The sequence below is a fragment of the Pongo pygmaeus genome, chromosome 13 (genome assembly GCF_028885625.2).
Source record: "Pongo pygmaeus isolate AG05252 chromosome 13, NHGRI_mPonPyg2-v2.0_pri, whole genome shotgun sequence".
In the NCBI taxonomy this organism is placed as follows: domain Eukaryota; kingdom Metazoa; phylum Chordata; class Mammalia; order Primates; family Hominidae; genus Pongo; species Pongo pygmaeus.
The window spans coordinates 128060192-128086413 of NC_072386.2; the positions used below are offsets into that span (position 1 = coordinate 128060192).

A 26222-nucleotide genomic window follows, 5' to 3' on the forward strand; every position below is an offset into this window, starting at 1 on the left:
CAGACAGTTGGACAGGAGCCCAGCAGTCCTGGCGGGGGATGTGGGGCAGGCCCTGACCTTGCCGGGACTGTCTCCTTTCTCTCAGGGGTTCCCAGGGACCCAGCCCCCACCTGCCAGCCCCTCCACCCTGGCTCTCCTCCGTGCCTCTCGGCTGGACACCTCACCTGGCCTCCAAGGCACACCTGCAGATATGGGAGGCCGGGGCTGACGGTGTAGGCTGGGCTACCCAGACCTTCTTTCTCACCCTGGCCACAAAGGGGACTCCCCAGTAACTCTGCCATAGGCCAATACCCACCATACCTGCTAATACCCACCAACACCCTGCTGCAATGTGACCTGCTGAACACAGAGGCCCTGGAAGAAGTGTGTGCACAGGCCACTGAACTCAGGAGGGAAACAGGCATCAGAGACACATAGCAGCATCCACCTGGCCATACCCAGAGACCAGGTACTTCCTCCTTTTTGCCCATACCCCAGAGCTGTTCCCCTCCCCTTGTGGCCAGGGAGGCCCACACTTGGTGTGCAGGTGGCCAGCCTCCCCTTCCACTGAGCTGCTCATTCTAGGAATGTGCTACCTGGTGCTCTCTAACAAGGACAAGCCCGTGGGCTGTGCTCAGCATCCCTGGACCGCCCTCCTGGGCTCTCAACACCTGGACCCTCCCAGCTGAGATTTCATTCATAGATCTGACCCCCAGAGGTGGGAAGACAATCGTGGTTTTAGAGTGTGTGTCTACCCATCCCCTAGGGCTGTGCCTGGTTTTGGAGTGTGTGTCTACCCATCCCCTAGGGCTGTGCCTGGTTTTGGAGTGTGTGTCTACCCATCCCCTAGGGCTGTGCCTGGTTTTAGAGTGTGTGTCTACCCATGCCCTAGGGCTGTGCCTGGTTTTGGAGTGTGTGTTTACCTGCTCCCTAGGGCTGTGCCTGGTTTTGGAGTGTGTCTACCTGCTCCCTAGGGCTGTGCCTGGCAAGAAAGGTCAGCGAGGCTGTCCCCAGCCATCCGGGCTGGTCAGTGTACACAGCGGCACCTGGGGAGGAAGCAGACCACCCCCCCCAGGGCTCCACCCTCTCAACCCTCCTCTCCTCAGCTGCCCACAGGGCTGCCTGGGCAGGCTTCCTTTTGTTACTGCTGGAGAGAAGAGCAGCACAAGGCCTTTCTCAGTCAAATATATTTTTCAGAAGAGAGAATTTAAGGTAGCTGCAAAGAGTACCCTGGGGTGTCAGCCATGTGCCTGGGAGGCCCCTGGTGCCAGGCCAGGCCTCTCCACAGTGGGAGAACTTCCCGGATATTGCAGGGGCAAGCAATTGGCTGGGACCCCACCCACCTGCAGGCTAATGCCAGTAACAAATGTTACCTTTGTTTTTCAGACCCTGGGTGGGGAAGGGTGGAGTGGTCCAGCATAGCCCTGGCCATCACTGGGGCTGCCTGACCTCATTCTCTGGTTACCCCAATCGGGTCCAGGTTCTTGTGGCCACTCTCCTTTCCAACAGCTGGGCATTCCCGGGCTGGCCCAGGGCAAGACTTCCCAAAGCCTGCTTCAGGGAGCTGGCCCGTCTCCCAGGCCGATTCTGCAGCATAGGAAATGGGTAACCGACAGAAAACGCGCCTGGAAAACCAAGGGTAAACAGGGCGGCAGTGCAGAGTAGGAAGGCAGAGGCGTGGGGAAAGTTTGTGGGAAGGGCAGCCCTTCTGCAGACACGGTTTAGGGAAGCAGATTCCCCTTACATTCGGCGGAGGGGTTTGAAAAGTTGTTACCTTGTAACTCCCGGTCTTTGCCCTTCTCCAAGTTCTCTCTGCTGGCTGCTCTTGCTGGGGGCGGGCGTGCTCCCTTGCAGCCCCGTACAGGGCCCCCAGGGCATCTCAGGAGTGGACCAAGAGTCTCTGCTCCTTTCTGTCAGGTGCCGGCAACAGCCATCCTGCTCTGCTCTCCTCTCTTGCGAATGGGGGTGCCCGGCCCTGACGCTCGTCTAACTCAGGGTCTGTGCTCTTTGGGGTGTTTTGACTCCAGGCCTGTGCAGGCCTCCAGAGCTCCCGGGTGCCTCCAGAGGATTTTCTACTTGCCAGGAGTGAGCAGCTATGATATTTCCCCCCAATTTACAAGATATACCTTCTGTGCAGCAGGCAGCCTCCAGCATGACCCCCTAGCGGGTCAGAGTGGGCAGGGCTTCAGGCCGAACTCTCCTTTCCGGTGGAGGTCTCAGCTGCTCTGCTGGGGAACAGAGCAGAGGCTGTGACACCAGCTCTGGGCACTCTGGAGGTGCTGGGTCCTCGTGAGTCCTGTGTGCAGCCGGGTTGGGCTTGGCCGTTGCGTGGGGCTGGGAGCAAGTTTACCAGGCTCTGTCTTCAGACAAATACAAGCCAAGCATTGTGCACCCAGCACCCACAAACCATGTCACAGCCTGACCCTCGTCCCCAAAGAGGGTGTTCTGCAACTTGTGCCAAAGCCAAGAAGGACCAACAAACTTTTTTTTAATATAAAAAGATCAATGAAAAATTTATTTATAAATTTTTCACGCTGGGCTACAGGTCAATATCGTACACTCAGGAATGTGCTGCACAAACTTTATCCAGTTAGAAGTGATCACCCCGTGACCCACACACAGCTTCGATATAAGCCTAGAAAGTCTTAACATTAATTAACATAATTAAAAAGGTATTTGCATCTAGAAAAAATATACAGAAGAACTCCTTGTGGAGTAATCTGTGCCTCCATTTCAATGTCTGCTTGTTTCACTGACATTATCAATATATTCTTCTCACACAAAGTTTTATAAAAAGCGACGGAGGGCTGCCCGAATACGACCAGCCACGCACAAAGGGCCTCCACCCACCTGTGTCCTCAAGTGCTCCCCATTTCTGCACGAAGGGTCAGCAGCCCTTCCATGAAGGGGAAACCTCATTTAAATTTGAATAATTCAGCCTCCCTTTTATTTCTCAGGATCAAAACAACAAGGGGTGTGGGGCTGCATAGAAAATTGGAGCCACAGAAACCAGGAAGGGCGCCTTTCAGGACAGAAAGTGACGCAGGAGAACCTCCCCGGGCCCAGGTCTCGACCCAACCCCTCCCCCGCGGCAGGATTTCGGATTCGAAGTGAGTCCTCGAAGCTCTGGGAGGCTGAAAAGGGGCAAAACGGTCCTTCAATTAACTCAGCCATTAGCACAAGAGATTCACAGTCTTATAGGTATTTTATAAAAATATAAATATGGGTACACTCTGTTGCCTTCACAACGCTGGATACATCGCCCTTTAAAATTGGGTTTATAACCAAGATTCAAAAAATACACCTAAAACTTGGCTTAAAATATGTTAATATTTTATATTCTGTCATAAATGTTATGACATTTAATTGTGGCAAATCCATTTACTTTTTTTAAAAAAGTGTGCAACCGTTAACTATGATAGAACGCACTAGAAAAGGTAACGAACCTTCACCCCCCCGTGTCCCCGCCACCCTCGAGCGCCAGCGAGCTTCCAGGATCCTGGGGAAACTGCAAAACAAGCCGGTTTGGGGGATGGTGGCCTCATCCAGGAGGGGCGGGGGAGAGAGGCCCTGGGGCTTCCAAAACTCACGGATTTGAGGGAGAGGGAGAAGGAGGGAGGGGGAACAGAACGGGGAGGGGGTAGACGCGGGGAGAAGAGAAGGGGGAGGGACAGCACGGGAACCCCATCAGGCTGGGCGGTATTTTCAGTGCAACCAAGAAATGGCAGACTCAAGTTTTTAGTTTTAAGACTAGAAAAAAATGCATCACTCCCCCCATAACCACATTGACCACGCAGTGTTTTCCAAACAAAAAAACCAGGCGCACAAACTCCACCCACAAATGTACACACACAAGATAAATAGTTTAGAACACCAAGAACAGCGAACAGCAGAGCGTCTCCTCGGCCGCGCGCCAGCGGCGCGGACCGCGGACCTCGGGGCTGCTTCTCGGCGGCAGCCGGCATCGGCGCGTCCCGGGCCTGCGGGCGGGTCCTGCAGGCGGCGGCGGAGCGCTCCGAGTCCGCCTTCGGCTCCCGCCGCCCGCCTTTCACCTTCGGGAGAAAACATTTTGCGCAGAGGATCCGGTATCTCGGGATTCCGAACTTGCTGGTTGCGAGACTCAAATTTCAAAAGGGGCTGGAGCCCGCGCCCCGCCCCCACCCGCGAGGCGGCGGGCAGGCGGGCGGGTGGGGGCCGTGGGAAGCTGCTCCGGCCCGGCCGGGCACGGCTAGGCCGCGGGGAGGCGCTCGGCCGGCGGGGCTGCCGGACCCTGGGGCCGGGACGCACGCGCCGTATTCGCCGTGGCCGCGGGCCTTCTGGCGGGGCCTGCGAGCCGGGCGCGCACCGAGGTAGTTGGCGGGAAGGTACAGCAGAGACGACGCGGGCGCAGGGCCGGGGTTCGGGGTCCCGGGTCCCGGCGGGCATCACCGGCCGCTGGCCGCGTACTTGGCCTTGGTGATGAGATAGAGCACGATGTCCTGGTGGCCACCGAACGCGGCGATGTGCAGCGCGCTCCAGCCGTCGCGGTTGGCCAGGCGGATGTCGGCGCCGAACTTGACCAGCAGCTTCACTAGCTCCAGGTTGCCGTCGATGACCGACTGGTGCAGCGCCGTCTGGCCCTCGGGCCCGAACGAGTTCACGTTGAACTCGCAGTTGGTCATGTTCTGCAGCAGCGACTGCAGCTCCTGCGTGTTGCCCTTGCGCACAGCCTCCTGGAAGATGCGCTGCGTCTGCGGCGCGGAGCAGGTGGACAGCTCGGCCTGGCTCATGCTGCCGCCGGGCGCGGGCCGCGGGACGGGCCGGGGCTCAGCGCGGGCGGCGGCTGCGGCGCGGGCCCCCGGCTGTCTCGGGGCGCGCCTCGGCGCATGGAGGGCGCGGCGTCCCCGGGCCCCGCACGCCGCCTCTGGGCGCTCCGGGCGCTCGGGGCCGGGGGTCGCCGCCGCGGGGACCCCGCCGCATCCAGCCGCGCCCGGGTGGGCGACGGGGGCGCGCGCTCGGCTCGCGGGGGCCGGGCCCGGCCGGGAACGGCGGCGCCGCGCGGTCCCGGTCCCTACTCGGTTCGGCTGCGGCTCCCACGCGGTCACAAGGCGCCTCCCCACGCGCCGCAGCACTAGCTCACCCGCCGCGCCGGGGCGCCTTTTACCTTCTTTATATTTGCATAACAATGGCAGCCCGTGACGCGCGCGCCGGCGGCCCCGGGATTGGGCCGCGCCCACGTGGGGGCGGGGCGTGGGCGGTGCCGGGCGCAGGGGTCCGGGGGCGGGTCCCGGCGGCGGCGCGCTTCGCCGCAGGGGGCGCTGGTCGCCGGCAGCGCCTGGGCGGGGGAGGCCAGGTGGCCGCCGGGGGGTTCCAGCTCCGTCGCCGCCGCCGTCCGCGCGCCCCCCGGGCGCTCCGCGTCTCTTCGCAGTCGTCCCGCCCCTTCTCCCTCCGGCCACCCGGGGAATTCCAAGTTCCCTGAGCAGCCAGACCCAGGCCTTGCCCGGTACCTGAGCGCGACCGCCAGGTGGCCCCGAGGGCGGCCTCTCCCGGGCAGGGGGTTCACGGGCATCTCAGGCCCGTGGCGAAGGAGAGGCGCTCTCTGAGCGGAGAGGCGCGCGGCGACCCCGGCCAGCCCGCGCCTCCGGGCTCACCGTCCACGCGGGTGGCAACTCCAGGCCCTGACGTGGGGCCTTCAGCCACGCCGGTCCTTCCCGCGCGCGGGCAGCCTCATGGCCGCCGGCTCAGCCTATGTGTGCCCCAACCGTACTGATGCGAGGGGCCTCCGGCCGGCCACCGCGGCTTCCATCGCCTGGCGGTGAAGCGGGTTCCGCTCTCCTCTCGGAAGGAAGCCCAGGGCCGGGGCGCAGCGGGAGGGTCGGGACCGCGGCCTGCCTCCCTCTGCTGCCCACCCACCAGCATGCGGGACACATGGGTCCTGCCCAGGTGAGCAGGGCTAGGTGTGGCGCCAGGGCCAGAAGGGAATTCGGAAACGCCTGGCTTCCAAACTGTAAAACCCATTTTTATTGACCGCTGTAACAATTGACCGGGAGGCACTAGCAGGGGAAGCACAGCGCATTTCCTCATTAGAGTTTCACAGTTTACAGCTCGCTGTGGTCGTTGGAAATTAAGGAGGAGTGATTCTCAGGCGCGGAGCAGGAGGCCAGGCAGGCTGGGGCTTGAATTCCTTCTGAAGCCAAGCCGGGAATTCCGCGCAGGCAGCTCTGAGCTCGGGCTGGGGAGACCCCCATGCCAGGCCTTGTCTGGGGAGGCTTCCGCCTGCCAGCTCCAGGTCCCCACATCCGGCTCCCCACAGGGGTGTGTCCCCACCCGATGCTGTGCCCATACTGGAAGGAAAAACTGGGCAGCCCCCTTCGGGACTGACCCTGGCTGACTGGAGCGGGGTCCTGAGGCCCTGGGGTCCTCCTGGTGGCCTGGGAACCTCTGTCCCTCAAAGGCACAGCTCAGAGCTCGCTCTGGTCTTCCTGGGGCTGTGGTCCCGCTGGTTCTGTTCAGCCCTCTCCCTTGGGCCTCACTGCTTCTCCCAGGAGCTCTCAAGGGGGCCACGGAGGGTGGAAGGGTGCTCCCCAATGTGCAGGTGAGGACACAGTGGAGTCCCGGAGTAGGCCCCCAGCAGAACAGAGATGGGCCCTGTGAAGCCCAGGCCCGGGGCAGGGATGGCATGGCCCGGCCGGCCGTGCTCTGCTGGGCAGCTTTGGCCTCTTAAGGAGGGGGAGCCGCTGGGCTGCCCGCTGGTCCCTGGTGCTGGCTGCGTCTCTGGACCTCAGACCAGGGCTGGGTGTGCAGGGTGCTCTGAGCTCACCGTCAGGAGGGCAGGAGCTCTGTCCTGGGCATTGATGGGTTTTGTACATATGCCCAGGGCCCAGCCAGGCTAGACTGGCAAGAGGCAGAGGGCATGGCTGGGGGGTGGGCAGAGCCCTTGGTGCTCAGCAGGCACAGGGCCTCCCCTGGAGGGTGGGTGGTTTGCAAACAGACTGAAGCCCAGGTGGGCTCAAGCCGGGCCTGGAGAAGGCATTTGGCTATGCTGTGGGCCAGGAGCAGGGCCTGGGAGAAAGTGCCGTCGGCATCCGTGGCAGCGGCAAACAAAGGGGCCCTGTGTGAGCTCGGTGTGGGAACGCAGGGCCCCGCCACGGGCGTGAAATCGGCGGCGGCCCCTGGCGAGGGCCGGGCGGTGCGGGTGCCCCGGCAGGCACAGTGAGGTTGGTGTGGCGGCCCTGCACGGCGGGAACCTACCCCCTGCCCGGGGTCCAGAGCGGGGTCAGGCAGAGGTGGTGGGGCCTGCCACTGCAGTGTGGCTGTGGCCCAAGGCAGGTACCCAGGCTCATCTGTGGGACTCAGAGGCCGGCCACACCACACTGCCCACAGGGAGTTCGCTGAGTGGCCCCGGCTCCTGCTTCTCCACGGTGGCTCCCAGCTCTCCTGGCCACACCCACGGCCCTGAAGCTGCTCCATTTGAGGATGGGAAGGGGGGAGGGGCCGGGGGGCAACAGCTCTGAGTCAGCACTTCCCGAATGTTTGCTGAGGGACTTCCAAAAGGTGGACATCTGTTCCAAATGCTGGGACACGGGGGTCCACCTCCAGCCACCCAATGCTTGTGCTCGAGAGGACCCCTGGTGTTTGCTGGTGTTGCTTGGAGCCTTCTGCTGTCTGGGAGGCCCTGCCCTGGGACCTGGCAACAGGCTCAGCTCCGACTGTGCAGCTGGGCCCTGTCCTTCCTCCCCTGCCTTTCCTGAGGATACTGGCCCCGGGGGTGCCCTGCCTGTAACCCACCTGCCCCCAGACAGCAATGGTGGGGCCCCTTCTCTCTGCAGGCAACCCCTTTCTTTCCTTCCCTGGAGTCTCAGAGCAGTGGGCAACATGGGGAGGGAGGTCTGTGCGGGGTGGCCGGCCCGCCTGGGAGGGCCTAGGGCGGACAGCGCAGAAGGGGCAGCTGGCCAGAGCTGGGCCGAGGCCTGCGGCCACCTTAAAGGCACTAAGTGGGGAGGGAGGGTGGCGGGCAGTGGGGGCGGGGCTTCCAGCTAATTCATTAAAATGTGTCGGGAGCGTGGGAAAGAGGAGAGTGTTTCTTCCCAGCAGCCCAGACACCTGGTAGAAGGGCTGAGAGGATCGAGATCAAATAACAAACACTCAGTCCGGGCCAGCACAGGCCGCAGCAGAGGAAGGACGCCCGGGCAGGAACTGCCGCAGACAATCCCTGCAACTGGTGGCTCCTGCCTGCCGGGATGGCTGCTCAAGGCATGGCCTGGCACTGGCAGCCTCGGCCACCCGGTCAGCCTGGTGTCTGTCCCCTAGCCCAGGAAGCAGCCTGATGGGTGCTGACCCCCCGTGACCGAGGCGTGCTTCCAGCACCTGGACCAGGATGGGGACTGGGCAGAGAGCCTCACCCCCACCAAAGCCTGGGCCTGGGGTGGACGCCGCAGAACCAGGCCGAGCCTGTGCTGGGTAGTGAGGGACGTGTGGAGGCGGGAAACACATATGGCGCAGCACGGCCATGGCGGAAAGAGAGGGCGGGTGGAGGCAGAGCCAGCCAGGAGGGACGGAGGATGTGTGATTTGTCTCCTTGCGGCCTCTGCACCGCTCTGCCTCCCTCTGCCGAGAGCCAGCAGCAGCACTCGGGCCTGTGCTGGGAGCAGGATGCAGCCAGGCCGGGTGGAGGGTGGGTGCCCTCAGCCACTCCCTCTTCAACCCTGCCAGGCAGGAGTTCGGTCAGGGGCTGCCTTCCCAGGACAGGATGTGGAGCTGGGGTTCCCCTCCCGGAAGCAGATCGCGGTCCCAGAAGGCCCTGACCCTCTCCTGGGGTCCTGCTCTGCTCACCCTGACACCCCCACCTGACTCTCAGGCTCACGCCCTGCAGCTGCCCAGCAGGTCAAGGGGGCAGGTCAAAACTAGAGTTGGCTCTGACACAGGCCAGGCCCTCCCCGTCTCAGCCTCACCCTCCCCATCTGTGAAATGACACCCTTGCTGGGGTTGCTGGGGGCTGAAGGGGCTGGGCTGCAGTCCCTAGGGGTACCCGGGGCAGTGGCCGGCCCTGGTGTGGTTGGGACCCACAAGGAGGTCCCGGCTGGGCCAGTCCAGGGATGCCCAAGGCCTTCACACCCAAAGCCTCTTCCTTACTCTGGGCAGAGGCGGCTGCTTCTCCCCAGCCCCCAGGCCCCTGCTGCCCGAGGCTTCCGCCTGCTTCCTCGGCCAAATCTGAGCTGATTTCCGCTCCAGGCAGGAAGCAGAGGAAAAGGATGTGGGTGAGGGGAGGGGGTACATTCCTGGGATGGTCCCACCCCGGGCTTCTCCTCCTCTCCCACCTCTGGGTACCCCTGCCCTCCCTGCTCCACCTGACAGAGCACCCTCGGACCCTCAGGGTGGGCAGCAGTGGCCGCCTGGGCCTTAGCCTCCTCCCAGACAGGGGCAGCAGCAGCTACATCCAGGCAGCTGTGAGGACGGAGACGTTGGCGTCCATGTGTGCAGAGCCCTGGCCATGGCCGGCTGCCCTGGTGCCTCTAGTGGGGCTGTGGCTGCCGCTCTCCCATGGGGATCACACAGCCCTGACGGCGGTGATGGAGAGACCTTGTGGGTCCCACCGGGTTCGGGGTCCCAGCATCCTGACCATCTGGAAACCCTGTTTTCCCCCAACAGCGGCTCGGGCTGGCACCCCACCTTGGTGTTCCCAGCGCTTGCTGGCACAAAGGGGCCCACGAGGGGTTTGTGGGGCGAGCATGAAACATGTGAGCAAGTCCACGGCCATGGGCCCAGCAGTCGGGCACTTTCCATGTTTATTGTCTGGCTGTCCTCAGAAGGGGCTGCTGGCCGGGCTGGGGGCTGGGCTCGGCTCACAGGGGCTGGGGGCGCTCTCCAGGACATCTCGGAAGTGGGTGGCAACACGACCCAGGTGGGAGCCGTCCCAGAAGACCTTTCCACAGCGTGTGCAGCAGTAGAAGTACCGCAGCCCGGGTGTCCTCAGCACACCCACCGGGACCCCTGCCAGCTGCAGCCGGGTGCCGTTGGCCAGCATGTCCGGTGTCTCCGCCCGCAGGTCAGCCGTCTGCAGCCAGTGGCAGGGGCGGTCATAGGTGCAGCCCTCAGAGGCTGCGTCTGGGGCTGGGCCTGGACAGATAGAAGTGGACTCCCTGAGCCCTCAGCCAGGCACAGCCCCCAGGCTGCTCCCAGAGTGGCCCAGTTGGCGGCCCACGCTGAGCCCACGCTCACTCCTCAGCAGCTCCTCCTGCTCCCTATCGGCTGACTCTGCCTCCTCCACTTCCTCCTCTGTGCTCACTTCTCCTATCCAGGGACCCCACCCCTCAACTTGTGAGCCCTAGGGCCTACAAGAGCCCCACGGAGCCCCCTCTGCCCGGCTGGGACCCAAGTCCCCCATTCTGGGGAAAGCTAGGCGCCAGGGCCGCGGAGAAGCAGCTGTGTCCTTGGTGGGCGGTCCCGGGGCTCACCTGGCTCCTGCACCTCCTGACTCTGGGTGGCCTCGTCACCTGTCAGTCAAGGATGAGAACTGGTCTGGGACTGTCCTATGGATGGGGCTTGGCAGCCACCAGGGTCCATGACGCAGCCATGTGGGTGAGCACGGCCACCTCATGGGGTGCAGCCTCTTCACGCACCCCCCAGCTTTCGAAGACGGGCAGAGGGCAGGGGGCCAAGGAGCTGTGGAACCGGCCTGGTCCCCTCCCTTGGGAACTCACACCTCAGAAAGGTCTTGGGGCTCAAAGGTCCCTGGGAAACATGTTCTAGGCGCGAGATCTGCTGATTAGGGCTCTTGGGGGCCTGAGAACCGGCGGGCGGGGGCGGGGGCAGCCCATTTGTGGCGATGAGCAGATAAGCCCACTGCCAGTGAGTGAATTTCGAAATCAGGCAGCACAAGGGCGGGCGGGTGGGCAGGGCCCAGGGACTGCCAGGCTCAGGGTCTGTTGGAGACCCTGGGAAGTGGCTCTCGCTGGCCCTGTGAGGCCCCGAGCCCCCATTGAGAGCCCAGGGCAGGCAGAGCCGGTATCCACCCAGGGGTCACTGCGGGGCTGAGTGCACGATAGCCGAGGGAACACTGGCCAGCAGGTGGGAGAAGCGTCTGCCCTGCTCCTGTTGACCCTTGTAATTTGCTCAGCAAGCATTTCTCTACAGATGGCTCCAGATCAGCTGCAGCCGGGGATGAATGCACGAGGCCCCCACCCCAGCCCCAGCTCCTCCTTGAAGTCCCGGAGGCCATCACCCTCATCTGGCCTCCCTGCCTGGCCCCTCCCTGGCTGGCCCCAGCTCTTACCCTGCAGTTCCTGTGACACCCGTCAGCCCATCTGGGTGTTGCCCACCACCCTGGGGTGGGGTGTGTGCCGTCACGTCCTGGGGCTCTGGTCTGAGTGTCTTTGCGAGCGGGGGGACCTGAGGTTGGAGGCCACCTCCAGCCTCGCTCTCCGGGGTGTGCTCTGCTGGCCACCCTGGGTGATGGTCGCTCCCCGTCCTCCCACCCTGAACTTGGACTGACCTCCCTTTTTTTTTTTTTTGAGATGGAGTCTCGCTCTGTCCCCCAGGCTGGAGTGCAGTGGCGCGATCTCAGCTCACCGCAACCTCTGCCTCCCAGGTTCAAGCGATTCTCCTGCCTCAGCCTCCCAAGTAGCTGGGATTACAGGCGCATGCTACCATGCCCGGCTAATTTTTTGTATTTTTAGTAGAGACGGGGTTTCACCATGTTGGCCAGGATGGTCTCAATCTCCTGATCTCGTGATCCGCCTGCCTCGGCCTCCCAAAGTGCTGGGATTACAGGCGTGAGCCACCGCGCCCGGCCTGGACTGACCCCTTTCTATCCACCTCCATTCCCTTAGCCCCTGTGCCAGCCCCCGACTGAGGATGACCAGGAGCAGCACCCTCCACTCCCTCCCTGGGGCACCTCCCTCCTGAGGGTGGGGGCCGGCAGTTCTAACGGTGGCGGGGCGGGGGACATAGTTCCAACCTCCATGCAGATCTAAAACTGCAAAGTCCTTGGGCGGCCTGCACCCTCCACAGGAGGAGAAAGAAGCCCTCTTTCTAGTTTCCCAGGCAGGGAAACGGGCTGGGGCCTTCCCTGGGGAAGGTGGACATCTGGGGTCAGCTAGGGCTGTGTGCAGGTCTAAGTGCCCGTGTGTGTGTGTGTGTGTGTGTACCGCATGCCTGGGCCCAGCAGAGAGAAGGAGGTGCACACCACTCCAGAGGGTCGCCGAGGGCCCTGGTGTCCTGATCTTTTGGTCTGCTACGGCACAGAAGGGAGCAGAGGCCATCCGGACACCTGACCATGGCTGTGGTTTTTCTACCTGTTGTCACTTGGCCGCCACCCTTATCTGAGGAAGCTCAGTGCTGGACAGGCCAGGCCCCCCTCCCTGGCTACCTCAGTAGGTCGACCCATCCCAGGCCCCAGAGACCCAGTGCCTGACCCTGACACACTCACCTGAGCTCCTGGGCCCCTCCTGGTGGCCGCTGAGCCACATGAGCTGCTTCATCATGTCCCTGGAGACCTTTAGGTACTGGTCACAGTTACAGGCCTGGGGGCCAGAGGGGGTGCTGAGGCCCAGGCGGGGCTTCTCCGGGTGCCCCCTACCCCAGCCCTGTGCTCGCTCCTCGAAGCTCTGGGTCTGGCCATGGGGTTTCATGGAGACAGATAATGGGTCCCCTCCTGTCCCCACGCATAGTCCTGTGGGGTTCAGGCCACACCACCTCCTAGAAGCCCTCCCTGACTGTGCTGGCTTCTCGTGGGCCCTAGGAAGCCTCCTCTGTTTTTTGAGAACTTGTGGGCCTCTCTGTCCAGCTGCCCTCTCCAATCCCAGAGCCCTTGAGGGCAGAACCAGGTCTGGGTCCCCCGTGGGCCACCTCAGCTGGGGTGTTGGACACAGGGCCCAGCCTTGAAGGGTCAGCGTGGGCAGCCCCATAGTTACCCTAACCCCTGACCTGTCCATTTCCGCATCCACATTTCCCTGATACCTGCACCTCCCACTGCCCTGGGGCGGGTGTGGCCCTGAAAGTGGCGAGGGGGCTGGAGCAACACCACTGTGAGCCTTGTCCAGGGCACACAACAGGCCCCCGTGGCTGCATTATTATTATTAATTATTATTATTATTATTATTATTATTATTTTGAGATGCGGTCTCACTGTCACCCAGGCTGGACTGTAGTGGCGCAATCACAGCTCACTGCAGCCTGAAGCCCCAGGGCTCAAATGAGCTCCCACATCAGCCTCCTGAGTAGCACACCACCACACTCAGCTAATTTTTGTATTTTTCGTAGAAATGAGGTCTCATGGTATTGCCCAGGCTGGTCTTGAACTCCTGGGCTCAAGTGATCTTTCCGTCCGGGTTTCCCAAAGTGCTGGGACTCCAGGTGTGTGCCACGCCCAGCCCCTCTGGGTGGTTTCTGAGCATGATCAACCCGCCAGGCTTACTGCGATGCTGGGGGTGGGGGCAGGACGGCCGGGAGGCTGGGACCAGCTTACACCCGAGTCCTGACTTGGAGCGGGGTACACGGCCTTCCCAGTGGTCACTTCCTGGACAAAGAGACGGGTCAGATACCCAGGATTCCCCGGGCAACGCCAGGAGGGGGCGGGGTGCCCACTGAGAGCCAGGTCCCAGGCAGGCACCTGCAGGTCCTGTGGAGGTGTGGCCTTCCCGTCACAGCCCTTCTGATGTCAGAGCACCCTGGGGAGGAGGTGGGGCTCCCAGGCCATCTGTGCAGGGGAGCAGGGAAGAGGAGGCCGAGATCCGTGGTCACATGGCTATTCCAGGACCCCTCCCCATGCAGGGGCTTTGGGTTAGCCCCGGATGACATGGTTGCCGCAGGCAGGTGACCTCGAGGCCCCTGGAGCCTCCGGGTGTGGCCATGTTGGGGGCACTGGCCCTGCCCCACACCGTCTTCCCCTGGGCCTTTTGACACTAAGAGGCTGCACTACCTGCCTCCAGCATTGCAGCCCCCACCAGTTCAGGAGCCTGGGGCTGGAGGTGGTGGACAGGTGGGGCTCTTCTGCTAGGATACCCAGGCTGGGCTAGGGAGACAGGACCCTCCCTTCCTCTTTCCCTAGCTCCCATCTCTCCCACCAGGAAGCTCCTTGTGCCATGACGGCAGGTCCTGTGACCCAGCCTCTGGGCCCAGCCCAGATCTGGGTACAGCAGGCTTCCTGGGCAGGTATTCGGGTGGAGAGCCCTGGCTGCAGGTCTGGCTGGGAAGGGCTGAGAACAAGCAGGTGGTCCACCCTCCACAGAGCCCCACTCTCCACTGTGCAGGCCACCTGCAGGGACAGCGCCAGTGGGTGTGGGAGGGGTGGCGAGGCTGCAGCAGGGCGGGGTGGGCTCCCCACGCCCCCAAATCCTCCACATGGGGTCCAGGGCCTTCCCAGGACCTGGGCCAGGTGCGCACGCCTGGGCGGGGCCAGCCAGCTCGTGCTGAGTCACCGGGTGCCGTCAGTGAGGGCCTGGCCCCACCCTCGGGAACCACTGGTGCTGGTTTTCCCACGGCTGCTGCCCGCTGTGGGCCTTGCTGTCACCCACAAGGCCCTGGGAGGCCCTGCCCCGGCCAGGGCTGGAAAAGCCGGTTCTGGGCCCACTTGCTGTGCCCGCCCTTGGCCCTGGGCTCCCCAGCCACAGGGGGGCCTGGTAGCGAGGGCCTCCCTGTCCATCTGTCCACTCCAGGGCCAGCAGCCCTTGCCGGACCGACTGCCCTGGGCGGGTGGCTGCCGTGGGGTGAGGGAGTGAGTGGGGCTGGTGGCCCAGCGCACGCCTGGCCTTTGGACGGTGATCGTCCACCTGAGACCACCTGCCTGATACCCTGAGACCCGTCCCCCAGCACTCGGGGTCTGAGAGCCTCTGCCCTCCCATTTTGAAGAAAAGGGGCTTCTGAGGGCTTGCTCAGTCACAGGGCACTCGGTGGGCCAGGATCCCATGCCAGGTTCTCACGCCGCCTCCCTCCATCAGTGGGACGCACAGACACCCACTCCAGGGTGCCGTCGGGTCTGGGCAGAGACAAGTGGGGCCTGACGGGGACCCTGAGCAGAGGCCAAGGCTGTGGGTCCAGAGCAGCACAGCGGGGTGCCTGGGCACCTCCACCCCACCCCCTCCAGTCTGAGAGCCTGAGGGCAGGCAGCCGCCGCCCCCAGAGCCTGACTGGGATAGCAGGGTAGGAGGGCCCAGGTGAATGGGGGGCAGGACTGGCTGGGAAGGCTCCAGCTACCTGCCCAGGATTCCCCCGTGTGCCTGGTTCCCACGCTCCTCAGCCACTGGGTGCCAACAGCGCCGTGCCAGCCATGACACAGGGCACTTCTGCCCGGGACTGTGCGGGCCGGGCCATGAGCCCGTGGGCGTGTGGCTGCCTCCTGGGGGCCGGGCCACCAGCCAGGCTGTCCTGGGGATGTTGGGGCCCATGGACCCACAGCCAAGTGGGTCTGAGTGGACGCCCACCCTCCAGGGCCCTCTCCTTTCCTGGCCCAAGGAGGAGTGAGGGAAAGAGCTGGTCAGCCACTGCCCCAGAGCTGGCCGACCGGGGAGGCGCACTCAGGACCAAGGCAGAGGCCAAGATGTGTTGGGGTGGGGTGGGCAGCTAGGAGGGCTTGAGGGGTCTGTTCCCAGGGTGTTTGGGGGCTCTGAGCATCAAAGCTGGGAGCCACACCCACGAGTAGGCCCAATTCCCACCCCCACCACCAAGGGAGTGACCACAGCTGAAGGAGCCAGAGCTGGGCTGCAGAATGTGCCTCCAGCAGTGTCTGTGTGCCCACCTGACCTGGTGCCCACTTGGGTGCAGGGGTCACACCCACTGCCCCAGGCTGCAGGCCTGCAGGGGTGCCAGCCTATGCATCCCAAGCAATAGGTGGCTGGTGCACAGGTGAGGGAGGACTGGGCGCTCCCAGGCAGACAGGTCTGGGCAGCTGCACAAAGCCCCTGCATACAACACCCTTGGACCCCACACACCCCTGAGGCCTTGGGTCTTGACAAGTCGGGGGCTTGAGGGAAAGAGGAGGGCGAGACATGAGCCCTGGGACCTGCCAGGGCCAGAGTACGTGGGGAACCCATGTCCTAGGGTGTAGGGCAGCAGGCAGTGGCCTGTTGGGTTGGGAGCCTGGGAAGGGAGCTCTGCTCCTCCAAGAGACTGGGCCAGGTGTCTGCTGGGCCTGGGCCGAGGTGACCTGAGCATCCCTCCTGCATGCCGGCCACCCTGGGGATTCCCACAGCCCCTGCTCTCCTGGCCCAGTAGAGCTCAGGTCCCACCACCAGGCTGGGAATGAGCCCAGGTCCCTCGGGTGATCTGGCCTGAGGGGTTTCTGCTCTGTGCCCAAGCCCAGCTAGACGTGACCCCCTGAGAAGGTGGGGTGGGAGTGTGAGGGTGGCAGGGGCCTGAGGGGCCTCTTTGGGGCCTCCTGTTTCTGAGCAAAGAGCAAGCTTGTTGCAACCTCAACCCAGGCCTGTCTCCTGCACTCCTCCCTCTGGGCCCCATGGCGGGTGTGGGAGGTGGGGTCCGTCGGGCTGCGGCCCTGGCCTGGGTGGAACTCCTGCAGGAGATGCCAACCTGGGATTTCCAACCCCGCAGGCAGGTCCAGGAGGAGTCAAGGCCTGAGGCCACCAGGCAGGGCGATGGGGCTGCAGGAGCACACTCTGGAGCAACAGGACATTTCTGCTCATTTAGAGCAAACTGGGAAAATGGCAAAGCATGAAAGAGCAAAGATAAAATCTCACTCCGTTCCACCACCCACCACACGGAAGGGTGCCCAGCACCTTCCCTGGACAGGCCTCTGCACGGCAAGGGCTGTGTGCTGAGATCCTCACGTCGGGAAGAGGGATGCTGGCGGGGGTCACCAGTGTGCCGTCCCAGGATGGACATTGCACATTCGGTCCCTGGCAAGCCCCTGGGCGGGTCTTGAGGCCCCCAGACTGGCCCGTGCACTCTGACCTCCCCTAGAGCCACCCAACAGATGGTGGGGCCTGGGGTGTGGGCCTGACACCTTGCTGGACACGGCGAGCCAGCGGCCCAGGAAGAAGCAATCAGGCGCCAACCTGCCCGCCGAGGCCTGGGTCTGGCCCACACCTCACCTTCCCACGCTGTCCTCAGAGTGTCTCGCAGCCCTGAGCTGCCTGCCCCAAAGGTGACCCGACACTGTCCCCTGCTGTGGCACTGTGAGCCTCTTCAGAGAGAAGGGAGTTCCAAGTTTGCCAAAAGAACCTGGCCAGTCCCGGCACTGACTTTCCACTGGAGACAGTGCTGGGGTGGGCGGAAGGCCGAGCCCCAGGCCCCTGGGGAGGTGTGTGCAGCTGGGGATAGCGGCTGTCTTTTGGGAAGCTTTTAAAACCCAGTCTATCCGCGTGGAGCAAGCTGGTAGCCACCCCCTCAGTGACCCCCGCCCTAAGGCCCCGGGAACGTCTGGAGCCTGTGACTGAGGGTGGCAGCCCCAGAGAGGCCTCGCCCCTGCCCCCTTGCCCCCTGTCCCCCTGCCCCCAGGGCCCTGGAAGGGCAGTTCCCACGAGCCCCAGCCCCTCCCCCACCAAGTCACTGCCCCGTCCCCTTTGTGTGGCCAGGACAATGTCTCCACAGACAGTGTGGGGGATGGGCCTCGGGCAGCATCGTCGGCGAGAAGGTCCCTAGGGGTCGGGACAACTGGGCCCACAGCCCTCACCCCAGAGCCCCCAAAAGCCAGGGCCCTGAGTGTGGGAGAGGGGTGAAAGGGCACGTGAGTCTCCGGAGGCCGGGTCTGGGCACACGTGCGCAACAGCCAGCCCCTCATGCGCCTGGAGACGTCTCTCAGAAGCACCAGGGACAGGGGCGTCTGCATGTGGGTGGGTGTCAGGGTGTGAGCCAGGAAGCGTGTTACTCTGCCTGTGTCAGGGTCTCCACTTCCTACAGCTGCCTTGGAATGTGCCCCCCCACCCCCGGAGCCACCAGCCCTGCCTGGCCCACTGGGCCGCTCCCAAGGCTTAGCAGGGTGGGGGCTGGCGCCTGGCAGTGGGTCACCATGCGGCACCTTGCCCTCCTTGGCCCAGCACCTCTCTGCACAGGTCACCCCAGACCAGGTTCCCGTGAGGGGCCTCAGCCTTTCCCTGGGCACCCCCCGACCGGGCTTTCAGGCCTGGGCCCTGAAGGAAGGCCGCCCCACCCTGTGCCCCCTGACCTTGGTGTCCGGGCCTGGGGCTTGGCTGCCTTTGCCCACCTCCTCCCAGCCTGCACCCCCACCGCCACGGCCCGAGAGACCAGGCGTGTGGGCCTGACCCCCTGGCAGCTCTGAAGCCTGTGGCCCCAGCCCTGGGCGTCCGGCACCCCTCAGGGTGTGGCCCCTGTTCCAGCAGACTTGGGGGCCCCCAGTTGACCCCGTCCAGGAGGGCTGGGGGCGAGCCACAGGGCCTGGGCAGGAGGCCGAGGCCCCTGCACTGGGTGTCCCACCCACATGGGATGGTCAGCCCCCACCCCGGGGGAGGGGGGCAGCAGGACACAAAGCCCCGGAGCGTGAATTTCAGATAAAGTGCAGGATACGTTTTTATATGAAAAAATGACCGTTTTCTGAGATTCTCATTAGCAAGCGCCTGTGTTTGTCAGATACCCGGCCTGCCCTGGGTGGGCAGGAGGAATAAAAACAGGGTCAGGAGCCCCAGACCCCACTCCCCGCCCAGACCCGGGCCGCTCCCACCTGCCTTGGGTCAAACCAAACAGAAGCCGGGCCACACAGGCTCCCAACACGGTGCCCTGGGCCTCGGGCTCCCTCCAGGGGCTCCGGGGCGCCCCCACACCGTCCCCATCCCAGGGGATGGCAGCTCCCCCCTCCCCCTCGCTGTGGCCCCCTCCTGTCTCTGAGCCTCCCAAGGAGAGTCCCCCTTCTCCCCCTCCCCGGGGCTCCAGAGCTTCCCCTCCCCCCTCGCCCCCCAGCTCTCGTTCCCTCCCCCGGCCCCCCCAGCCTCGGCGGGGCGCGGCGCGCTGGCTTTCCCAGACGGGGGAGGGGCGGCGGCCGTGAGAACCCGCCGGGCCGGGCCGCGTGGGAAAGTGGGAGGAGGGGCGGCGGAGGGCGGGGCGCGCCTGGGAACGGCCCCCGCCCCCGCGGCCGGCCTTTGAAACGGCCACTCAGGGCGCCCGGCGGAGATTCAAAAGCAAACGGCCGCCCGCCCGCGGCCTTCCCGCGCCGGCCTGGGGGACCCCGCCCGCCCGTCCAGGGTCGCAGGGGTGTGTGTTGGGGGCCGAGACCCCCTCCTTCCCAGGGGCCGCGGGGTCGCTGGGGGACTCGGCCCCCCGCCCACACAGGGGGGTATAGCCCGCGCGCCCCGGGCGTGCCCATTCCCACCAATGGGGCCGATCCCGGCAGCAGGTGGCAGGCCCTGAACCCGCCCCAAGCGGCCCTGGGCCGACCCTCGCAGCTCCCAGTGCCCGGGAGGCAGGGCCCCGAGTACTCCCTCCAGGAGCGGTGATGGTCCCGCCGTCGACTGGGGGACTTCCTGGAGGAAGCGACGTCTAAGCTGGGGCCTGGCAGGCCAAGGGGAGACGGGCTGCAGGGGCCGGGGGACAGCAGAGTGGGGCGAGGGCCCTGGGCTGGGCAGGGCAGAGCCGCCGGGGGCTGAGTCTAAGAGGAGGCCGCGGTGGGAGCCGCGTGGGCTGCTCGAGCCTGGGAGCCACGCCCCGCACAGGGGCCTGGGTGTGACGGGCCTGCCTGGATGGAAGGGGAGTGGCCCGTTCAGCCCACCCTGCTCTGGTCCTTCCAGGGGAGCTCTATGTGGGAGGGGCACGTTGTGGGATCTTCAGAGTGTGGGAGCTGGGCAGGGACCCCTTCTCCTCTCCCCACCTCAGCAAACCCATGTCAGGAGGCACAGGGGTGCAGGGGGCCGCTCTCTTGCTCAGCCTGACAGGGCGGCCCAGGTCATTCTCTGAGCGTGGCGGGCCTGGAGAGGTGGGAAGGGAAGGGTCAGGAGACCCCAGCCGGCCTGTCAGGAGGCTGAGGCTCAGGAGAGGCAGCCCTGCCTTTGTAGCTGCGGGCAGGGGAGGCGGCCCCAGGCACGCACCTGCCAGCCCACCGGGGGCCTCTCCTGTTGGGTGGGCAAAACGTGGCCACTGGACACAGACCCTACCTTGTCACCCTGAGGAGCTCCCCAGGACTCCCTTCCTTGAACCTGGCCATGGCCGGTTCCTCCTGCGTGCACCCCTGGCACCCCGAGGCCAGCCTGCCCACCGCATCCATCCAGGCTGAGTGGAGCCAGGCCCCGGGGCCACCTGAGGAGGGCGGTGAGCCTCGGCATGCTGCGTGGCCCTCTGGTCCTCAGGCACTACCTCAGGAACCTGTGGTCCCCAGGCCGGTGGGTCCAGGTCCTCCATCCCCAGGGGCCATCTGGTGGGAACCCAGGCTGGGCTCTGGCTGAGACCCACAGCTTTTCTGGAAGGCTGCTAGGAAAGGGGGGACAAGGGGGCAGTGGGGCCTTCTGGAGGGTCCCCAGCCCAGAAGGCTGTGGGGAGGTGGTGTGGGTGGCCTCCTGGGGGAACCACCTGGACCCCTGGCTGACCACCCTCCTGTCAGCCCTGGGGGCTGCACTAAGCCCCCTCAGGTGCCATCACCCCCTCTTTGTCCCCAGCCTGGGTGTCGTGCTAGGCCCACCCACTGCTGAAACTTGCCCTGCGGTTCCATGCCCTGCCTGGAGGGCCCGTCTTCCTCCAGAGCTCTGGGGCTGGGCCCCTCCCACCACCTTGGGAGCGGGGAGGAAGTCCTTCTGTACCCTGCTTGCCTGTGTGACATGGGGGTGCCAAGCGTGGGAATGGGGTCTGGGCTGAGGCAGACAGAGCCTGGGAGGGGTGGGGTCTGTGGCCGCTGCACCTCTTCCTGTCTTTTCCTCTGTCCATCAACTGAGCACAGAGAATGTGAGGGTCTCCAGGCCCACGGCAGGAGTGGGCGGCACTGGGGCCCCCAGGCTGGATCTTGGGTCTGGGCTCTGAAGCCCCTGTCCACAGCAGGCTCCAGGTGCTGAGTGTGAACGCCAGGGGCAGCTGTCCTGGAGCCCACTCTGTCCCCTCCTCGAGAACCCCCTCTTGGACCCCTGTCCACTGGGCTGGGGTCCACCACCCTCCCCAGGGTCCCTGCCCAGCCCCGCAGGGCTTCCCAGGCTCCCATGAGCTGGGCCCCGGCTGCCGGCACCCCCCTCATCCCCCCCATAATGGCCAGCTCTGCCCGGGAGCCCTTGGAGGCAGGGTCACCACAGCCTCCTGGGATGCCCGCTTCCAAGGGGCTGACGCCACTGTTTCAGAACGTGTCTCCGTGGGGGCTGCAGCCCGCTCCCCAACCATGCTGGGGGGGTGGGGACTGGGGACAGTAAAAATAGACGGTATGTCTGGCCATGTCAGGGGTTCATGGTAAGGGTTGTTTTTTAAGCTTGAGCTTCTTTGATAAAATATTTTCCCAGGGTAGACGGCACTGGGAATGTTCCCCACCCCCACCCTGCCCCAGAGGGCACGGCCCTGCCCTCTACTTGAGACCTACAGCCCCTGTGCCTTCTTCTGTGGGTAGGCCGGTGGGCCATCCTCGCTCGAGGGGAGACCCTCCCTGCCTGGCTCAGGGGCACACGTGGGCAGATGCTACCAGAAAGCCGGCACCAGCAACCCCAGTGCCCAGGAGTCCCACCGCTCGGGGTCCCTGCTGAGTGGTGGGGCTGGCGGTGGCCACAGACCCCTGGCCAGGTCCCTGGCCCAGCTTTGGGCTCAGCCACGAGCGCCGCTGCTCACTCCCTGCTGTGTGCCCACCGTACCACCCAGAGAGCACCCCAGCCTTGCTCTGGGAACCCTGCACGTTGAGTGGGCTTTCCCTCCGGGAACGGCACCAAAATAGCAGAAGGAAGAAGAAAATGGAAAGTCAGCCCGGCGGCAGGCGCTCTCCAGGGAGGTGGCCAGCTCTGGCCGGAGCTAGGGGACAGCGGAGGCTGTGAGCCTCAGACCCTGTGACCAAGCCCAGAGCCATGCCCCGTGGGCAGCTCCAGGGCGGAGGGCCGATCTCTCCTGCTGCGTCAGCCTGAGCGTGCCGCTCTCTGCTGGCTGGTGATGGCCAGCAGCCCTCTGGTGTCCAGATGGGTCCTAGCCAGCCCAGCCCTGTACTGTGGCCGCAGAGGCAGGGCTGGGGTCTGCAGCTGCGTGGAGCTGGGCCTGCGTGGTCCCTGGGCCCAGCCTCCATTGTTTTGCCCGTGCCCACCTCTTTGGCCCTGAGGATGGGCCTCTCTTCACCTCTGGGGTAGGGATGGGGCAGCCAGTGTGTGGGGTGGCCGATCAGTGGTGTTCCCAGCTGCCTGCTCAGGCCAAGCTCCCAGGGTTCAGCTGGGAGCACTGAGGCTGCAATGCTGCTGGAGCGGGTGGTGGGAACGTGGCCTGAGCCTGCCCAGCCCTAGGAAGAACTTTCTAGAGCACATGGTCATCACGGACGTGTGGCTTGGGGCCCTGGCCCTCCAGGCCCTGAGCACCTCTCGGGACTCCAGAGCCAAGGAGGCAGGTGTGCACATGGGACCCTGGGCTGCGGGCACTGGGCCACCAGCCGGCTGAGGCACTTGTGCAAAGCAAGCTCCATTCCCCTACCTGGTGACCTGGAAGGCCGGCTTCAAATGTAGACATTTCAGCTTCTCAGAGACCCCTTTCTTGCCCTCCTGGCCCCATCGCGCTGGCCCTGAGGGACCCTTGTGCACATGGTGGGCTGTCTCCCAACAGCTCTCTGTCACCTGCCCAAGGGCATCCTGCTAGGGCCCAGCAGGGTCCCCAGCCCCGAGAAGGGCCTCCTTCCCACCTGGGCTCCCACCTGAGGCCGCATGTGGCCCATACACGTGGGGCTCTGCACAGACCAGCACCGGCTCCTGCCAGCGCTGCACCAGGGGTTCGGGTTCTGGTGTGGCTGCCGGCATGTGCTCTGCTCCCAGGCCGGGGCGGGCAGGGGGAACGCATGGTTCTCTCCTCACCGCGCACCACCCAGCATCTGTGGGATATGCACACAGAGAGACGCATGTGTCCGCAAGGCCCCTGGCCGGGCAGTCCGTGGGGCCAAGGCAGCCCACCTGCCCCTTCCCCACGTCCTGGCCCCACACGGAGGGGCTGGCACAGGTGGCAGGTCGCTGCCTGGGGCTGCAGCCAGGGCTCAGGGTACCCTCCAGGCCAAATTCCCCACCGGCTGTTTGCAGTCTGTCAGACGCAGATGCTCCTTCCCTCACTGCCTTGGTCCTGGACGGCTGGCGCTGCCGTCTCCAGCCTGGACACTTGCTGGCTCCCGATGGGGGTGCAGCTCTGGCCTTAGCCCCCCCCAGGCCTGCTCTACCTGCAGCCCCCCTGGGCCTGGCGCTCCTGCTTACCACAGCAGGGGTAGCCTGGGGGTTGCAGGGTGTGGGTGGCAGAGTGGCATCAGCAGCCTGGAGCTGCCAGTAGCCAGCAAAGGGGCAGGGCGGACATGGGTCAGGGCGGCCCCCACTGCTCAACCCCCGCCACCCCCATCCCATCCACTTAGCCAGGCCAAAGTCCGCCCTTCTGCCTCACACCCTGGACACCCTTCTCCATGCAGGGCTTGGCGGCCCCTCCGTGCCTGGCCTGGGTCCTCAGGGGCGCTCCCCAGCACCCGGCTGCCCAGGGCTCCAGCAGGGGTTTCCTCCCAGCTACCCAACTTCCTGTTTTCTCAAGAAAATGCAGCAGCCGATTCTGAACAGCTCATTAACATGCCTCCCCAGGCGTCCCGGACATCCTGGGGTCTTTACAGCGCTTGCCGGCCTGAGCACAGACAAAGAGAGGCAGCGGACGCGGTTCCTGCCGCCCCTGGAGCCCAAGGCTGCAGGAGAGGCCCCTGGAGCACACTTCCTTGCCACCTGAGGCAGAGACTGCGGTCCCCACAGGGCAGTGGGGTCAGAGGGTCAGACTGCACCCCCAGGCCAGGGGCAGTGGGAGGTCCAGGGGCCTGTGTGTTCAGGTGCCTGGCTGGCTGCGGATCCAGGGGCCTGTGTGTTCAGGTGCCTGGCTGGCTGCGGATCCGAGCCGGAGCTTTCCCTCTTTCCTTCCTGCTTCAATCCCCGCCAGGCCCAGCCTGAGGCTGTGGGGGCAGAAGGGCGGTAGCAGAAGGCCTAGGCCCGCATCTGTTTCTGCTCAGCCAGGTGGGTGCCCCTGAGGACCATGGGGTGGAGCTGAGCTCAGGGCCCCTCCCTGCCCAGCCCAGGCGCCAGCAGGGACCCTGACAGTGGCCTCCATGAGGGGATCTCCCTCCATGAGGGGTTCCAAAACTTCCCCCAAAATTGGGGTTGGGAGGCTGGGATTACTCACGCCTGTCTTCCCAGCACTTTGGGAGGCCAAGGCAGGAGGATCACCTGAGGTCAGGAGTTCAAGACCAGCCTGACCAACATGGTGAAACCCTGTCTCTACTAAAAATACAAAAATTAGCCGCCCGTGGTGGTGGGCACCTGTAATCCCAGCTACTCAGGAGACTGAGGTGGGAGAATCGCTTGAACCTGGGAGGTGGAGGCTGCAGTGAGCTGAGATTACATCACTACACTCCAGCCTGGGTGATGGAGTGAGACTCTGTCCCCCCTAAAAAACCCTAGGAAACAAAACTGGGCTTGGTGGAGCAGACCCGACCTGCTGCTCCAGGCGGAATATTGACGTAGCCCTAACTCCGGAACATTCTGGAAGCAGCCCGTACCTCCACCAGGAGCTGCCGAGAGCCAGCACAGCCCACGGTCCCCCTTGCTCCCGTGTCACCCACGGAGACCCCGGCGCCTGGCGTGGAGGGGCAAAAGGCGGCACCAACTCCCCCCAGCCTGGCCATGTCCAGGTGCCCAGTGGGCTCAAGCCAGTCGGTGTGGGGCATGGCAAGCTTGGACAGTGCAGCCCTGGGCAGGTGGCTCAGCCCAGTCCCCCACTGGGGACAGGAGAGGAGGGAGAGAGGTGAGTTGGGCTTTGGTGCCCCCACCAGCCTCCTCTATGGATCTCCACCGGGGTGCGGCAGTTCCCACTCAGGGGTTCTGTTGCCCAGACCTTGCTAGACGTCACCAAGCAGACGCAGGCTGTCCTGCGTGTTGCTTTGGAAAGTGGGACCCACCCAGCCTGAAGGGACTTCCACAATTTCCCTCGATTCCTTCCAGAAGCCCCATGGGAGCCAGAGAGAATTCCCCAAATCCGAACCAATGCCTGATTGGAGCTGTCCCCGTGGCCATGCCGGCCTGCACTAGGGATGCTCTGCTGACGCCTCAACCCAGACCCACGAGGGATGCTCTGCCGACGCCCCACCCCGGACCCATGAGGGATGCTCTGCCGACACCTCACCCCGGACCAGGGATGCTCTGCCGACACCTCACCCCAGACCCACGAGGGATGCTCTGCCGACGCCTCACCCCGGACCAGGGATGCTCTGCCGACACCTCACCCCGGACCCACGAGGGATGCCCTGCCGACGCCCCACCCCGGACGCCTCACCCCGGACCAGGGATGCTCTGCCGACACCTCACCCCGGACCAGGGATGCTCTGCCGACACCTCACCCCAGACCCACGAGGGATGCTCTGCCGACGCCCCACCCCGGACCCACGAGGGATGCCCTGCCGACACCTCACTCCGGACCCACGAGGGATGCCCTGCCGACGCCTCACCCCGGACCCACGAGGGATGCCTTGCCGACGCCCCACCCCGGACCCACGAGGGATGCTCTGCCGACGCCTCACCCCGGACCCACGAGGGATGCTCTGCCGACGCCTCACCCCGGACCCAGGAGGGATGCTCTGCCGACGCCTCACCCCGGACCCACGAGGGATGCTCTGCCGACGCCTCATCCCGGACCCACGAGGGATGCTCTGCCGACGCCCCACCCCGGACCCACGAGGGATGCTCTGCCGACGCCCCACCCCGGACCCACGAGGGATGCTCTGCCGACGCCCCACCCCGGACCCACGAGGGATGCTCTGCCGACGCCCCACCCCGGACCCACGAGGGATGCTCTGCCGACGCCCCACCCCGGACCCACGAGGGATGCTCTGCCGACGCCTCACCCCGGACCCACGAGGGATGCTCTGCCGACGCCTCACCCCGGACCCACGAGGGATGCTCTGCCGACGCCTCACCCCGGACCCACGAGGGATGCTCTGCCGACGCCTCACCCCGGACCCACGAGGGATGCTCTGCCGACGCCTCATCCCGGACCCACGAGGGATGCTCTGCCGACGCCCCACCCCGGACCCACGAGGGATGCTCTGCCGACGCCCCACCCCGGACCCACGAGGGATGCTCTGCCGACACCTCACCCCGGACCCACGAGGGATGCTCTGCCGACGCCTCACCTCGGACCAGGGATGCTCT

The 26222-nt window shown here is 64.9% G+C and overlaps 2 protein-coding genes across 26 annotated transcripts in view; both read right to left on the reverse strand.

Annotated features, from left to right (window-relative positions):
• Positions 1-2450: 2450 nt before the first annotated feature.
• On the reverse strand, positions 2451-5099 carry NRARP (NOTCH regulated ankyrin repeat protein). The gene has a single exon (XM_054502426.2). The coding sequence runs from the start codon at positions 4746-4748 to the stop codon at positions 4404-4406; it is 345 nt and encodes a 114-aa protein (XP_054358401.1). The 5' UTR covers positions 4749-5099; the 3' UTR covers positions 2451-4403.
• Positions 5100-9706: 4607 nt separating this feature from the next.
• The window catches only part of EXD3 (exonuclease 3'-5' domain containing 3), a 119565-nt gene continuing 103049 nt past the window's right edge, over positions 9707-26222 (reverse strand). For 15 of the 25 annotated variants that reach the window (XM_054500293.2, XM_063650121.1, XM_054500291.2 and 12 more), the window contains 3 exons: positions 12386-12479; positions 10413-10451; positions 9707-10074 (listed from right to left, as the gene is read on the reverse strand). In XM_054500293.2, the coding sequence (XP_054356268.1) occupies positions 9761-10074; positions 10413-10451; positions 12386-12479 (447 nt within the window). In that variant the 3' untranslated portion in view covers positions 9707-9760. Of the gene's footprint in view, positions 10075-10412; positions 10452-12385; positions 16603-26222 lie in introns of those variants that run through there. The other 10 variants (XM_054500299.2, XM_063650125.1, XM_054500296.2 and 7 more) reach the window with 4 other exon arrangements.

Coding starts and splice junctions, on each gene's coding strand:
- NRARP (XM_054502426.2), bottom strand. CDS start 4,748: ATGAGCCAGGCCGAGCTGTCCACCTGCTCCGCGCCGCAGACGCAGCGC.